This window comes from Polypterus senegalus, chromosome 6 (genome assembly GCF_016835505.1).
Source record: "Polypterus senegalus isolate Bchr_013 chromosome 6, ASM1683550v1, whole genome shotgun sequence".
Lineage (NCBI taxonomy): Eukaryota > Metazoa > Chordata > Cladistia > Polypteriformes > Polypteridae > Polypterus > Polypterus senegalus.
Genome location: NC_053159.1, coordinates 122,765,803 through 122,782,625, shown reverse-complemented (window position 1 = coordinate 122,782,625; position 16,823 = coordinate 122,765,803). Strand labels below are relative to the sequence as shown.

The following is a 16,823-nucleotide window of genomic DNA, read 5'->3' as shown; positions in this document are numbered from 1 at the left end:
TTTTCACTGTATGGCTGCGTGTACATGTCTTCCAAAAACTTGGTGGAAAATGAGAAATTATAAATGACAAAATGCAAAATGAATAATGACATACATTTCAAAATGCTGGTATGAAATGTTCATTCAACAAAAATAACAACGTTGCCAAATTTAAATTGAACAATACAGGCAATAATATTTCATTTATCTGCTTTCTAACACTTGGTTCATGTTTGTGACAAGTTGGTGTCTATTTTGGAAGAGAACCTAACCTGGATTGGGTGCCAGTTCACTAGAGCACTCACACATTGCTAATTCTGAATGGTCAATTGACATACAGTACCATCCTGTAACGGCTCCTGTTGGTGAACTACAATCTGAGAAGAAGTGCCTATCTCATTGTTGCTTTTTATTGAGCACAGGATAATGTTAGCTGATGAGAATTCACTGTCCTCATTGTGTGTTTACATGCTGCACCAACTAACTGGCATCCAATTTTGTTTAAGTTGCATCAATCTATCTACCCATCTTCTTAACCTATATATCTAGGGCAGGGGCATGAAAAAGCTGAATAATATCAGGCACAAGGCAGGAGAAACACCTGGACAGGGTTCCAGTCCACCACATGGTGAACACACACACACACTCAAGGGCAAATTTAGCATCTCTAATCCACCTAACCTGCATGTCTTTGGACTGTGGGGGAAATCATAGCACCTACTGTAGAGGAAAACCACATGCACATGAATAAATCAAGCTTACTGCATGCAGAAGCACCGGAGACTCCTTGTTGCATGGCAGCAGGACTGTACTGTCTGAATTATAATTTGAAAATAAATATACATTTTGGCAAAGCGCTAGGCACAGTTGTACATTCTTCTGAAATTGCTTTAAAACACTTACATAAAATTATACTTTAATTAATTTCCATTCTTAGGAATTAAGAAGAATTTAACACACACACACACAAACATCAGGGGCCAATTTAGCACTTACAATACACCTGAACATGTTCACTACTTTGAGATGACATTTAGCTACATGGGACTAACATGACATCATGTTAACAATTAATGGTGCAGGCTTGAATACACAGCAGTGTCTAGTATTATCCATGTGTTAGATCATATGTTCCATCTAAACAAAATCGTATCAGAATAAAATTTATTTATAAAATGTCACACTATAAAAAGTGTAATTCTTCATTACCTGCACAACTTAACCACTACTTTCCCTCCACAAAAGCATGCAACATTTTGCACAATAAATGAGTAACCCTAATATCACTTTATTCTTCTGACACATTTGTTTACTTAAAAAGAGGTAGGGTATATTTCTTATTCATGACCAATTACAGCACTCATGGTTGATTGGCTCTTAAGGAAATGATTGACAGCTTTTGTCACATTTCGATGGATTTTTGTCGACTAGTATGTTTGGTGACCATTGTTCTAGTTTACGCAGGCTCTTTGATCCATTTGTGTATTAGAGAACAGCAATTCCACACATTCATTATATCTGGCACAGTATTCAAATTTTACAAGATTTTGCATTAAGTGATTCCCATTTCAAGCAAAACAGTTGTAGAACTTATAATGGAATGATTTTTTGCCGTGATAAACAACAAATGGTGAGAATTAAAATAATGCTACCAATGCATTCATAAAATAAACTAGTTTCTGGTTTAAGTGGGTATTTACAGTAATGTTCAACAAAACCCATATCATTTTTGTGAATGTGTATTTTGAATACATTTAAAATGGCCAATCATTTCCCTTTCCAGCAGGCTTTGTGCACATTTAACATTTCCACAAACTGGAATGGATAGCTGTCTAAATCCTAACAGATTTAGATACTCCTGCCATAGCACACATAATTAGATAACCTGATATTAAAGAATGAGAATATGCCATCTTTTCTCCTTACAAGCCTATGGGGAGGCATAATATTGATTGAATATTTGATTGAATATAGGCCTATTCATAAAATTTCTGAGTTTTCTTTTAATTAACTAATTACACGTTCGGTTCAGATGTGTGAAAGGACAACAGGTTATTTCTTAATCTAGGTATACCAATAAATGCTGGAGGGGGGGGCTCTTACTTGTGGGATGTCCTTTTCCACGTTGAAAAATTGCTTCTTTTTCCACCTTTAACAACTATGTTTATATCTTTAATATAGCCATTGTTGTACACTGCTATATTGGATTGTGATTGGTGAAATAGGTACATGAAAGATGTATAGTATTATTTGTTAATTTAAATAGGTAACTATTTTTCACCAATCAGACGTTACAATCAAGGAGACACACGTTTATAGCTGAAATACTTACAAGATAATTGTTCAATTCTAATTCTTCAACAACAGTTTATTAATGCACAGCGTGTCCATATGCCTGCTTATAGTTACATTATCAGCATTGTGGTCCCCGGCCGGGCTCGGAGGGCTTGTGCCTCCTTCAGACCGCGAGGGGGCGTCCGTCCTGGTTATGTTGGGGGCCTCGGGTACAGGGCTTGGAAGCCCAGCCCTGTAGGGAACCGTGGCCACCGCCAGGCGGCGCCTCGGTGCCGGAATATCCCGTCTGGTCCCCGGCCGGGGCTGGAGCCAGGCCAGGACGCCCAGGAGGACCAGAGGAGGGCTTGTGCCTCCTCCAGACTGCAAGGGGGCGATCGCCCTGGTTGTATTGGGGGCCCATAGGGGCCCGTGGCCACCGCCAGGCGGCGCCCAGGTGCCCGAGGAACCCTGGAGCCCAGCACTTCCGCCACACCAGGAAGTGCTGCGGGGAACAGAACAGGAGACACCCGGACGGCTATCCGGGTGCACAGCCGGCACTTCCGCCACACAGGGGTGTGTCCAAAGGAGAGTGCCGGGAAGCAGCTGGAGCCCATCCGGGTTCCCATTTAAGGGGCTGCCTCCCTCCAGTCATTAGTGGATGTCGGGTGGAAGAGGACAGAGCTGGAGAGAGGACGGGAGGCGGCCAAGAGAAAGGCACAGTGACGGAGAGGCCAGGACTTTGGGGAATCAGTGCAAGAGGCACTGGGGTTCGTGCATTGTAAATATTGTAAAAATAAATGTGTGTTGAGTGAACTATGTTGTCCGTCTGCCTGTGTCCGGGTCCCAGTTTACAGCATCAATAGACTTCAGGCTCAGATTTTAAATGCAAGTTCATCCATTCATTTTCTGAATCTGTCCTTAATAGGGCTGGAGAATTGGAGCACCAAGCACACTAACTCTGGACAGGGTGTCAATCTTTTGCAGATCATATTCACTATTTATCCTAACAACAAAATCTTTTTGATGTGGAAACCACAAAAAAGCCAAGCAAACAACAGAATAATATCTAGATAATGCACTGACTGAATAAACCAGAATTTAAACCTAGGATACCCAGAGCTCTGGGGCAAAAGTATTGCCCACTGGGACACCATTGCCACCTTGATATTTTCTGATCCAAGATACGTCTAACAGAAAAAAAAACGTAAAGAAATAAGTCAAAATAAAAGGATATCACTTCAACAAAATATAAGAAAATGTAAGTTAGGTTAATTAGCAACAATGCATTCATTCTGTTTGAGTAGTGTTTATACACTGCAACAAATTAGTGCCTCTTCCAATGTGGGTTTTTACATTGCACCCTATGGGGCTAGGTTAGTATTTGACTCGCCACAAGCCTGAACTGGATAACTAGGTATAAAATGGATGGATGGATTGGATTCTTTAGACTTCAAATCAAAAAAGTCACAGAATAAGTTTAGATAATCTTCCCTAATGATCATCAACACTGAAAACATAAGAAAAAGTTGCATTAAGAACATTCAGGACGTGATCAGGCAGACATAGATGCATTTTTCAATTACTCAAATCACTCCTCTCTTAATACATCAATTATTTAAAATGCTGTAAGAGGAATGTAGGTCTTATTTAAACAACCAAACAGTTGACTAAAATGTACTTTTTAAAATGAAAGGTAACTGTTTTTACCAATATCAAGAGCAAAACTGTTGTATTCAGGAAAGGACAATCGTTATTATATAAATTTGTCTTACTGCTGATATTTCAAATTGAAGCAAATGATGTGTTTGAAAGACATGCGTACAGCTAAAGATATGTAGCAGAAACAAAATCAATAAAATAGCAAAGGGTTATTAGGATTAAATGCTGTACTAACAAAGGCTTTTCTGCATCCAAAGACAGCAACACCTCTGGTAAGAGTCGAATGGAGTTATCTATTTAAAATACAACACAGATTAGGATTTTCCCAATTATATTTGCATAGATTAAACTACTTCATACTAATTTACAAGCCTCAGTCTGCATTAATAACAAAAACTCAGACTACCTCAAATCAGGAAGAGGTACTCAACAAGGATGCCCACTATCGCCAATGCACTGTGTCAGCCATCGAGCAATTAGCTATACATTTCCAAAAGAAACCACAGATAAAAGGGATTATCAGAGAAGGACTTGAACAGAAAATATCATTAGATGCGGATGATATAGTGTTTTATATATCATATCCACAATCATCTATACAATTAATCTTAGACATGTTAGGAGAAATTTTCATAAGAATTGTATATTCAAAATTAATCTGAATAAAAGTGTGCTTTTCGATGTCAATTCTGTGGCATATCATAAGAGACTAGATAATTATTCATTCCTAATATCAAAACGTTCTAAATATTTCGGCATAACCACCATAAGTAAATATAACGATCTTTTTCACTATCATTTTTGAAGTACTATGGATAAAATCAAACAAGATGTTAACAGATGGTCCACCCTCCATCTCACATTAAATGAACATCCTCCCTAAGCTGCAATATCTGTATCAGAGTGTCCATATATGCATAAACAGATCATTCTTTAAAAAATTAGATTCAATTAGAACATTATTTATCTGCAATTTAAAACAGTCATATCAAAACGGTGACTCTACAAAGATCTAATGCAGAAGAAGACATGGTGCTTGCTACCTTTCAGTTTTACTACTGGAAACCAAATATATGCAGAAATGATTAGAAATGTATTAATTCACACCAACCGGTCTTGCAATAATAAACACACTCTGTTCTAAATCTTCTTTGTATGCACTGCTTTGTGCTCCAATCAACAGTAACTACCTCCAATTTACCAGAAATCCAGTCAACTACCAATTACTTAAAATATGGAACACTTAAAATATGGAACCAATGCAAGATGCATTTGAAGGTGGAAAAGCTATCTGTTATTCTTTTTCTGCTTTCTCAAACAAACCCAGTGTTTAACTTATAGACAATGCTAGGAAGTGAGACACAGAGATCACTATATAGACAAAATATTTGTATTTTATAAACAATTACAATCCAAATGTAACTTTCCAGCTACACCCTTTCTTTCTATAAACAAATCAGACATTCTGTTAAAAGAAATCTACCAAACCCATCACATTTCACACCCATATCAATTTCAGGGGCCAAACTAGTTAGTCATGATGAAGATTCAGAGAGCATTTCAACAACATATAAAACAATTTAAAAAAATGTACCTTTCAAAGATCTTAAGGAACGGTAGGAAAGGGGCCTTTCAATTGGGATCTCAGAAAAGGACTGGAACTTAGACATACACTGTAGTTCTGTATGTGACAAGCATTCCATAATTCAACTAAAGGTCTTCATCGATCACATTTATCTTGTTTAAAATTGTCCACAATGCCAAGGACAAGCCCCCACTTGAGAGGACTGCCATCTCATTTCAGCATCCCTTGGTCATTTGCTCAGGGAATGTATTAAATTAACATTGTTTTGAGCAAAAATCTTTGAACACTTCTCAGACAGCCTCAGTGTTACAATCACTGCTAATCCATTAACAGATACCTGGTGTGCTCCCACATGGCGTTAAAGTACATAAGGATAAGCTGATGGTAAAAGAGTACTCATCACTCTACTACCACGTAGACTTATCTTGCTTAACTGGAAGACTCAAATGCACCATCCATAACTCAAATGATGTTCTTGATTATCTCAAAATAGAGAAAATTAAATTCTCTCTTACAGGATATATAGAAACTTTTTTAAAACATGGAAAGAATTAATTAATGCTATTTTAAAATATGCATGATGAGCCTATGGTCAACTGTCTCACATTGTGATTCATTTTATTAAAAAAAAAAGTTAGATTTTTTTTTTTGCTCTTGCTCTGGTTGAATTTTGTTTTCCTTTTTTATACTGTTTATTCATTTTGAAGTAAATGAATGTATCTGTTATTGTTAAATAATTGACTGAGTAGTATGCAATTGTAATGTGTTTTTTTTAAAATAAAAGTAAAAAAGGAATAAATTCCAAAACACCTTCAGTCAGACTGTAACTTTTCACTAACCATACATTAATGCTACATAAATGTAATAATTTACAGGGAAACTTGAATTGTAATAAACCAAAGCCAACATTATCATAGTGAAGTACACTATTGACACTTTCAGAATTTCATTATAGTGTAGTGTGATGGACATTTTCTTGTTTCTTACCCCAATTTTAAGTACCTAAAATAGGTCTCTACAGTGCCGAGGAGTATCTGGACTAGTCTCGGTGTGGTGCTCTTCCCAAAGAATAACGGGCAACTCCACATTTCCTGAATAGGTTTCCAAATGTGTACCGCCAATACCCGTCAAGCCCCAGATGCTGCAGTGTTGTTCCCACGTGGGATGATTAAGTTTCAAGTTGACCATGCGTGTGTGTGTGTGACATCACGGGTGAGAGTGCTCCGTGATGAACTGATGCCTTGCCCAGTGCCACCACCATTGAGTCGGACTCACCGCGATCCTGAACGGGATTAACCAAATTTCATAATGTTATGATAATCCATTTAAAATAGCAAGACGACTCTCTCGGCTTCACTGTGTTTAAGGCACAAATACGTGTTGCCATCTGCCCATCGCAGAAGGCGATTTACAATAACAGGCAAATGTGATAAAGCAGCAAAAATGTCAACCAAAAAAATCAGATAAATTAACCAACACGTCATGTATAACTAACTATAAGGAAACTCCGTGAAATCTTACACATGCACGTCAACAACGTGCGAACTCTACGCATTCCAACACAGTATTGTGGAGCTCCGAAAAGGTGCAGTACAAGACATACTAAGAATTTTATTACGATTCTATACTACTGTCGATCACAGTAGCAACGCTATATTTATTACGATTCTATACTACAGTCGAAGAAAGTAGCAACGGAATATAACGCAATAACCATAATTTTACGACCTCTAGTGGCAGGGCGGAAACCCAAACTCTTGTAATTCAACGAAGATAGGATTAATACTCACGCGTTGTTTTAATGCGGGTAGCAGACACATTCATAAAGTTTTGCATATCAGTGGTTATGTTCCCAAATTGTCGAACCCACAACTAGTAAAAGACAATACAATGGCTGTAGACCAAATCTACACTTTTCTTATTTTACTCACTCTATTATATTAACCAATCGCTACGCTTGGTGTTAATTTGCATCCCCTTTTTCTGCTACTTGAAGCAGATTCGTCATTACAGAAGATGTAATTTGGCTGCCTTTTTTAAGCACTTAAAATGGTCTTGTCCATCATTATTTGAGAGCCCTTTCCTGCCCCGTTATTATTATGTACGGGCTTGACTGTATCCTTTATTATTATTATTGTCACCTCAAAAGAACGCAGTTTCGCTGTTAGTTTAATCAAACTATATTACCCACAATTCCTCGCGGAAAAACAGCCTGTCAAAGTCTGGCAAATCAGAAACCCGCTGTGGAAAGGAAAATGGCGAAGAAGCTGTTCAAGTGTGAGTAAATATGCACGGGTTATTGTTTCAAATGGCACCCTAAGCACTTGCACCCTACGGTCTTCCGCACTTGACGAAATAATGAGGGTGCAAAATCGAGGGTGCACACTGCTTGAAAAGAGGCGCATCGACGAGAGGATTCGTGTTAAATATAACCAAAAATATTACGCTTGTGTGAAAAGTGTGGCATTTATTACCACAACGTGTGTGGCCGTGTGGCAAATAGGTTAATTCAATGTTTTTGTGTCAGATGTGATGCTTGTAGGTGAATGCACTAAAAGGCAATGAGCGTCCACATAATATAGGGGGGGTTTGGGGGTGCAAATTTTTCTGTCAACCACAAAATAAAGAACCGTTCAATGACCATTACAACTAACATGAAATAGAGGTACACGGTATATTTGGTTAATATTAAACATCAATATTAAAAATAACCCCAAATGACATATAATATATTGATTTTAAAAGGCCTTTTTCACAATAAGCATTTCAGTTAGTGATATTCCATTAAACAGGTAAAGTCTAAAATTATGAGGTTCAATAGAGAAGAATATTCATGCCCGGATCTACCATCGGGATGACTTGGGTTTGCTTCTTACAAAAGAGCCTTCGCATATGTGAGAGGAAAAAAAAAACAAGTGAAAAAGTTTACTTTTTCCAATAAAGTCTAGTTGCAGACCTCCAGAGCTCTACTACGTTGAGGAAGAAGTTGTCGCTTTGTATCATACTCTGTTGGATACTCCTGTTATATGGTTAAGATTAGGGTTGTGGGAGGGTTATCTACTCTTTTTCAAGTCAACCAAGTGACAAAAATGTGCAGACCATTTGGCTGCTCAGCTGTACTGCTGAATCGCGGGCTGCGGAGGTCCCGATTGACCCTTTTAACTTTTTCACGCAGTCCACTATCCAGCACACACTTCAGTCCCGTTTTGAACCTCGCTATCCAATCCAACATAAATAAAAAAAAGCCTTTTAATCCTTAACTACTCGTACCATTTCGCATCTCATAAATACTCGCACTGCGTACTTTATGCACCAGTGTTAAATGGTTATTTATATGCACGCTGTGAGGTTACAATATAAAATATTGCAATAATTTTAAATTGTACATGTTTTTGATGGAATTTAATAAAATATTACTGAATAGTATGACTTAAGTCTAGGACTATCTGAAAATAAACCTAATACACTTCTCCAGTGCTCATTCGTCACCGGTCACACTTTCGTCCACTGCAGGATTTGCACATGTATCATATTTCACTTCAGTTGTCGAATGTTCTTTGCAGACTGCCATCGCAAAAATAACATCATATCGTTGTCATGCATACGCAAGTACCCGCGCGGTGTACCAAATGCACCATATGGAACATGCGACTACTGGATTGAAACCATTGCGACACTGTTGCAAGCTGAGGATAGCTGGCAGATGCCGGTAGGTTCAAGTAAAAGGACGATGGGCAAAAATAACTGAGAGTGTGTACAAAATACACCAGCGTGAGTAGTTAAGGGTTAAAGAAAATTATCGTCGTTGGTTGATATTAGAGGGGCATGACCAGAGCAGGTCACTGTGATGTTTTACGGTGTCGCAAAAGCAGACAAGTTTCAAGTGAATGGCCATTCAAAACAAGAGCCCAGTGGTGCAATGAAAAGAAAAGTAAAATGAAGTAAAAAAGATACCAGCCATTTAAACAAGTAAATAAAATAGTAATGAGTAAGTGTTTTTCTAACACTTTAATGCTATGCCAGAACGCCCCTAAAGGAAAAGTTATCTGCCACCTGCCAGTTATCGCCATCTAATGACGATGTTCACGCTAATGCAGTTTTCGTAGAAACGCTTGTTCCATTCAAATCAATACTAATGCCCATGAAGCGCTGGTAAAAGAAAACAAAACAGAGTTTTGGGAGTGTTTCTGGAGCATTGACTTGAGTAAAAAAATGCCATTAATGTTTTGCAGACGCAATCACCGATCTTGTAGAGAACTCTATTGAGGGACAAATTAAGGAACGTAGCTTGCAATCAAGTGACAGGAATTGAACAAATGTTATTGGTATACATTTAGTTTTATTCAGGTTACCGTTTAGTACATATGTTTTAGCAAATGTAAAGAGTGGTGGTGCAGAGCTCTTCCTCAAATCGCCACGTGTAATTTGATAATGTCCGTGCATTTCTGGATTGACCGGTATTATTGAGCGTTCTGAGCTGAGGATTCTTATTACCCGTTTTAACACTACACACTTAAAATGTGTCAGTGGGCCTTCTCAATTATGAAAATACGTTTAGGCCTCTGTGAAGTCAATAATGTAAGTTTCCAATCCGAGCTCCGGTGAACACTGGCCATTGTTCCACCAGATCACACTGTGGAAAATATCTTAAAAAATAACTGGATTAAAAATAAACATGTACTTAATTAATAACTTTTCTGTTATCTGACTCCACCCAGCAAACTCTTTTCTGCATGGTTGTATAATGACCCTGAAAATGATCGCTGCACCGTGTGACAAGTGTATTCTTGCCATATACTCAGTGCTGCGGAGGGCTCCCAGTGAGCCTAAAGTGAGCAGATTAAATTTACCCCTTAGCACATGCAGGATTAAATACAACATATCTTCAGTTCTTTTGAGTTGATTATCGCTGTGATAAACCTTTCCCTTATGACCGGTTTATGTGCTTGCATGATGTTGCACCGACAGCTGCGGGCATTATTTGAGACATAATGCAACGCGTGTTTATTTCACATAGCACTACTTGAGTGCTTATGTGCGTACTGACAGTCGTGTGGAATTTTGCAGGATGCTACTTGCTTTATAAAGCGTTTAGAATTGTTCTCTCGTGACAGGATAATAACCCCAAGTGACATATAATATATTGATTTTTTTTTGACTGCTGTGCGGCGGCACAAAGTGCACCCAGGACACTTGCGACACACGCTCTTCTGTACTGTGATCGCCAGGATTAAAATCACTAATGTCGTTGAAGACATTCTGGAAACACAGCGCAATCACTTCACAACACGACAATAATACCTCACAACGTAAAAATGGAGATGATGGCAATCGTACTTTCACCGCAAAACGCATCTTTGAAAACGCTGGAAAAACTTGAATGCACCCCCAAAAGCTCAGAAAATGCATTAAAAATGCTGGCAAAACGACTACTGTTGGAAAAACGCCAAGCAAACTTTGGAAATTTACAACCCTTGAGTATGGATCGGCCCTTACAGAGAGTCGAGAGGAGGGCATCAACTCGCAGCCCAAACTCACCGACATAGACGCGAACAAAGATTTGGCAAATAATGAGGCAGGAACAGGAGATAAAACGTACCCAACAACGCCATATGGCTTTAGCACACCCACTTACATATCTCCCCCATATCACATGGTGGCATAAACCTTTTGAAATATTGAATTAGTATCCGTTAACTGAACTCCAGCCATCGTAAAAAAAATAGCACTTTTAAAAGCCGACGTGTCCCCCACTGCACTCGGGTCCCAATCCAGATGTTTCGTAGTGTGGTGGGTGCGGCAACGCGCTATCTGCGCATGCTCCCAATTTATACTGCGATATCAAAACAAAAGCTGAATTTCAGCAAACGTGATGTTGAAATCACCAGTTTGTTACCTTCATTGCAAAGCACGAACAATAAGGTGAAGTTGACCAGATATAAAGTTTTTGACCTTTTTCTACTTTAAATCCTGTACCCGATTTATTATTTTCATTCTAGCTGCCACCATTCCGGTTTGAAATCTATATAACCAACATTAGCCTTCTGTTTGTAGTGCACCACGCAATGAATATGTCCATGTTACCATTTGGTATGAAATTAGTAAAATCAGTGTTAATGTTTATCAGTTCATCTGTTGAAAATGACAAATACAATGATTTTATTAATACAAATGTTTGTGATGTGACACCTTTTGGAATGACAAATACATGTCAACCAGACCGACAGACAGGCAGGTACACATACACGTATCCTTTTTACAAGGTGGGTGTGATTCTCTTTATTTATAGGTATATGCGTGTGTCTTGTGAAGGTGTCTCCAGCAGAAGTATAATCCCATCTTGATCATATGCTAGTTAAATCACTGTCCTGTACTCGGCATTTATTTTGTCCGAACTTATTAATAACGTTAACAGTTCATTCTTATGCTCAAGAATATTAGGTGAACACATTAGCAAAATAACGTTTTAAAGGAATTGTTACTTAGCGACTGACAAACTGAGCTTTGTTTTTGAGTGGCTAGTGGTGTGGGTGGTGGAATGGCAGTTACAGTTAAACTCTTTTCGTCCATGTCTTTATAATGATTTTGTATTTAATAATGAGGAAAACATATTAGCGAAAGGGCAAAATCACAACACTTGTAAAACCGCGAAAGCACCAAAGTCATGAGGCACGTCTGCCTGTGGCGCACTCTTGGTCTCTTTTGGATGGATAGTCAATTTACGTTTTTTGCTGACACTCGAAAGAAAATTCAGAATAGGCGGTTTCGATGTGCGCAATGAACCCTGGATGCAAATATAACAGTAGTTTTCTGAGAGAGTGCCTAAAAATAGTGAATGACTGGTATACAGTTAAGTATTTAAAATCCGCAATGAAGAGTAAAGGTTGAAAGCACATGAAAGGTTTGCCATGGTAATTCCAGTCCAAATCCAATAACGCAAAGACACACACCGATACTGAGAAAATACAACTTGGCTTTCTAGGACACCTCATCCCGCAGACGACCATGTATATGACGTTAGTGATGGTGATCAACTATCGGAGATACATCTCTAAAGAAGATTCTGTGCTACTTTACTTGTGCCAGTCCCTCACGTCATGTGTCACGATACCTTCCTCATCCTAAATTTTATCGTTCTTTTGCGGACGTTTTATTAGAAAACCTTCCTGAGCTAAGGTGGGACTCCACATCCGGGGCCTGCACATTTCTGAACCACGTAGGGCCCCCACACTGCCAAGAACGGCCATGACCTAACAATGTAGGTACCATACATGTTAATAAAATACATTCTATTAGCCCCAGCTCTGCTCAGGATCGATAAGCATTACAAAAGGTAGTGGATGTGGCACAGAATGTTATAGCTCCGTTCACTTCAGGGCATATAGTATGCAACAAATGTTATCTTGGAAGCACAATCAGTACTATTCCACATGTAAGCCATCCTGCACACTAACCTTTCTTCTTCCTCCTCCCTCTCGTTTCTAGTAAACACTATGGGACTTTTAGCACTGCACACCAGTAGGATTGGTGCTGTGTAAAATACAGCATATGGGATGCATTCACTGAATGTTACTGCCACTTGTCTGTGGTAAACTTTCAAGGAAAATCTTATTGCTCTGTGCCTGCATGATAATGAACCTGGACTTGAACACTTCTGTGCAATATGCCAGAATAAAATATGCAAAGTGCAAACTATTGGAATTAGTAAACAATTGTAAGTAAGTAATTGTTAAGGGGAAGTTTTGTCCTTTTTTATGAACTGGTAGAGCCCAAAGTCCTATATATTATTTGGGTTGGGAGAAATGAAGGTAAGATTTACAGAATTCATCTGCATTATAGATACAGTTGTACCCCTGCAGACTATGAATTTGTATAGCCTTAAGCGTTTTATTTTGTGGGATAATTTATGTCTATGAGCATTTAAGCGTGCAGTTAGGAATAGTCCTGCAACAGGACCTTTGACCACTTTGTTTTTTGGTGACAGGTAAAGTGTTAGTAATATTGGTAAAGTCACCCAAGTCTCTATAAAATAATATATAAACACCAGACAAAAACAGACATAATTATCAATTGTCTAAAAGAAAAGGGTCAGAGGAGACAACGTTCAATTTTGCATTATTACATGAGACGGAAGAGTGTGTATACCAGTAATTCAAAGCTGCTACCTATACTGAAGTGTGCAATATCTATCTGTTCCCCCTCTTGTCAAAATAATTGTGGTTACCCATTGTGACAATCAGCATTTGAAAAAGTATGAGGTAGAATCTAATACTGTATACAGTTTAGGATTCAGTGAAAGTGAACAGATGTGGTTAAAATCGTTAGTCTAGACCTTGACTATGTGAGCCACCCCCATCCTGGTTTGCCTGTTTATAACATAGCACTACATGGATTAAAATAAATAAACAAAATAGAGGTGGGCAAAATTAGGTTTACAGTTGTTCATATGGAAAAATACATGGAGGTTATGGTTATTACAATACAATTATTAACTCAAAAGAATGTCATAATGGCACAGTGCATTTAGGTACAATCTCGTTAGTGACCAAAATGCCGGCCATCATTATTTACACATTCTTGTAGCCTACTTGCTACACTCAAGCACACTTTAATAATAATAAGACAAAAAAGAAGGCATATAATACAAATCAATAATCCAATAATTAATAAATAATAATACAAGAATAAACTCACAACTGTAATCCTACTTTTGTCCACCCCTGTATATAACCTCTAATAACTAGCCACCAATGAAATGTGAACAGTAAAAAATATTTTTCAAAGACTGAAACTGTGAGCTGTTTAAATATTTATGCTAAAATATGACACATCTGCAAAGTACAAAGCAATAACCAATGGGAAGAAAAATTCAATGAACCAAGAGTGAAATAATTGAAAACAAGAACAAAAAAAGAAATAAAGGGCCACCACAGCAGCCCCTTCCTGTTCATCCTGCTGATAAAGCATACTTCCTCATGGAGTTGTATCCTCTTGCTTTCTCAACTAGATTGTGGTTACTTCATTTTATACTGTACAATACAAGTACTGGAAACAATTATAGAAATAGCACAAACCTCAAAAACAATAATATTTGACATTAGTTAGATTTATCTGCCATAAAATCATAAAATCTCACCTAGCACTGACTAAAGAATTGTCATTGTCCAACTCGCTATATCCTAACACAGGGTCATGGGGGTCTGCTGGAGCCAATCTCAGCCAACACAGGGTGCAAGGCAGGAACAAATCCCAGGCAGGGTGCCAGCCCACTGCAGACTAAAGAATACTTTGGTGCAAATCAACTTAATAATATATTCATAATCACAAGTTTTTCACTATGTAAAGAATGTTCATTAACAATAAGGAGAATGAGGCAATATATAGTATTTATTTATTACATAAATATGAAAATTGGAAGAAATTTTTCATTCTAATCCCACTTTTAGATTGTGTGATATAGGTGATAATTAAATTAGCAATAGCTATACTTATAATGGGTGTGTTACTGGTAATTTACAGTATTATTTTTGTTACAAAATGGAATGGCAAATATAAAAAAGGTATAAAATACATAGAATAATTTGTATATCTATCAGTTTACTCATGTTTGCCTGAAATCCATGTTGATTTTTCACAATTAACATCACGTAGCCTGATTCTAATCTTAGCAAGGATGTAATTGTTTTTCTGTTAATGCACAGGGACAGATGAACAGACATACCAGTTCATCCATCTTAGAATGGAGAAGGAAAATCAGTTCACAGGACATCGAAATTCATCTGCACACGGATTTGAGTTTGTATTTATTATTATATTTTTTATAAGTAAGCCCTAAAAAAGTCTAGAAATGTATAGGCAGTATCTATTATAATTGTATAGTTTGTGTTACGCAAGGAAATTCTATTTTTATCATCTTAGCTTTGTGCTGTACTTACATTGTTCAAGCAGAATATCTGAGATAAGGTTCAAGTGAATGATATTTGTTGCAGAGTACACGTATGTATTTATTATTCATGCTGTGTCATTTCATTCTTATTATTAATCTGATAAATCTGTAACCAGTATATATTTTCTGATTACTACTTATCTCTGCACAGTCCTTAAGTAGTGCTGATGTACTGTGCTGTACAATTCTTTTTCAGCTCACATTGGTGGGCACCTTATACTAATATAATTTCACATTTCTTATAGACAGCAATGCTTTGTGAGACTATAACACTAAAAAAAACATGAATTACAATATTAATATTGCCACACTATTATATGTATAATCCATAACTTTTGTGTCAATAGTGAAATCATTAAAACCATGGGTTTGGACAACCAATTGACTTGCCAACAGGCAAAAAAGAAGTGGGAGAATTTGAAGAAAAAATATAAGGTACATTTCTATTAAATAACAATCTGCCTTTCAATTATTGTAATGGTAAATAATTGTAGCAGTATAACCATAAAATGCTTTGTAGGCAAATCTTTCTTTGGTAAAAAAGTTTTTGTTTTATATATTTGCAATGAAAAAAAAAACATATCCATAGTTTTGATCTTTTTGTTGTTTTAATTATTTATAGGATTTATTACTTTCTGGGAAGGAATCTGGGACAGACTCAGAAGAAGCCACTGCTGCAACATGGCAGTTTTTTGCTGCTATGCACAAAGCAGTTGGCCAGAGGCCTTCAGTAATTCCTCTTAATTTAATTGCTTCAGCAGAGGGTGTTTCACTCCAAGGAAACAATTCTGTAGTCCAGTGCCTAACTAAAGGGCAGGCTCCAGAAGGCAATCAAGTATATTTGGCAGAAATAGTCAGTGATGCAAAATCATCCATGGAAAAGGAAACCAATGTTAACGCACACGTAGAAATGGATGTGCCCATTAAACAGTGCTCAGCAGAGCATTCAGATCTTCTTTCTAGGAAAAAATATAGGCAAAACATACAGAAAAGGAAAAGTGATGGCGTTTTAGAATTGCTGAAAACAATGTTTGAACAACAAGAAAAAAGATTCAGAGAAGCTGAAGAGAGGGAGGCGGCAAGACAAAAAAGAGTTGAAGAACAGATGGAGAGAATGTTAAACATTTTGGAAAAGATTGTGGAGAAAATCTGATTATGGAGAAATTGTGCTTAGAACTGATGCCTCGTCTCACAGGTTGTAAAGTCTGAATTGAAATCCTGAACTGGTCACTGTCTGTGAAGCCTGCTTGTTTTCCCTGTGTCTTCATTCATTTTCTTTGGAATACAGTACTCAGTTTTGCATTAGATTAAGCATGTTTAAAAATGGATGGGTAAAATATGCACATATACATTAAATGAAAATGACCATTTTGCTATTCA

The 16,823-nt window shown here is 37.5% G+C and overlaps 2 protein-coding genes across 6 annotated transcripts in view; one reads left to right on the top strand and one right to left on the bottom strand.

The window, feature by feature from the left end:
• Positions 1–11,148, bottom strand: part of LOC120531523 — a 25,104-nt gene extending 13,956 nt beyond the window's left edge. For 2 of the 5 annotated variants that reach the window (XM_039757002.1, XM_039757003.1), the window contains exon 1: positions 7,288–7,443. The gene's annotated coding sequence lies outside the window, so the exon portion shown is untranslated. Of the gene's footprint in view, positions 1–5,506; positions 5,524–6,484; positions 6,502–7,287; positions 7,444–11,132 lie in introns of those variants that run through there. The other 3 variants (XM_039757006.1, XM_039757004.1, XM_039757005.1) reach the window with 3 other exon arrangements.
• On the top strand, positions 7,686–16,823 carry LOC120531526. The gene is made up of 4 exons (XM_039757010.1): positions 7,686–7,774; positions 15,199–15,292; positions 15,791–15,878; positions 16,066–16,823. Exons 1-4 carry the CDS (start codon positions 7,753–7,755, stop codon positions 16,594–16,596), a joined length of 735 nt encoding a protein of 244 aa, XP_039612944.1. The 5' UTR covers positions 7,686–7,752; the 3' UTR covers positions 16,597–16,823.

Excerpts from the sequence above, each read along its gene's own strand:
- LOC120531526 (XM_039757010.1), top strand. The coding sequence starts at position 7,753 with ATGGCGAAGAAGCTGTTCAAGT. Across the intron at positions 15,293-15,790 it reads TCATCTGCACACGGATTTGA|TGAAATCATTAAAACCATGG; the intron begins GTTTGTATTTAT and ends TTGTGTCAATAG. Across the intron at positions 15,879-16,065 it reads ATTTGAAGAAAAAATATAAG|GATTTATTACTTTCTGGGAA; the intron begins GTACATTTCTAT and ends AATTATTTATAG.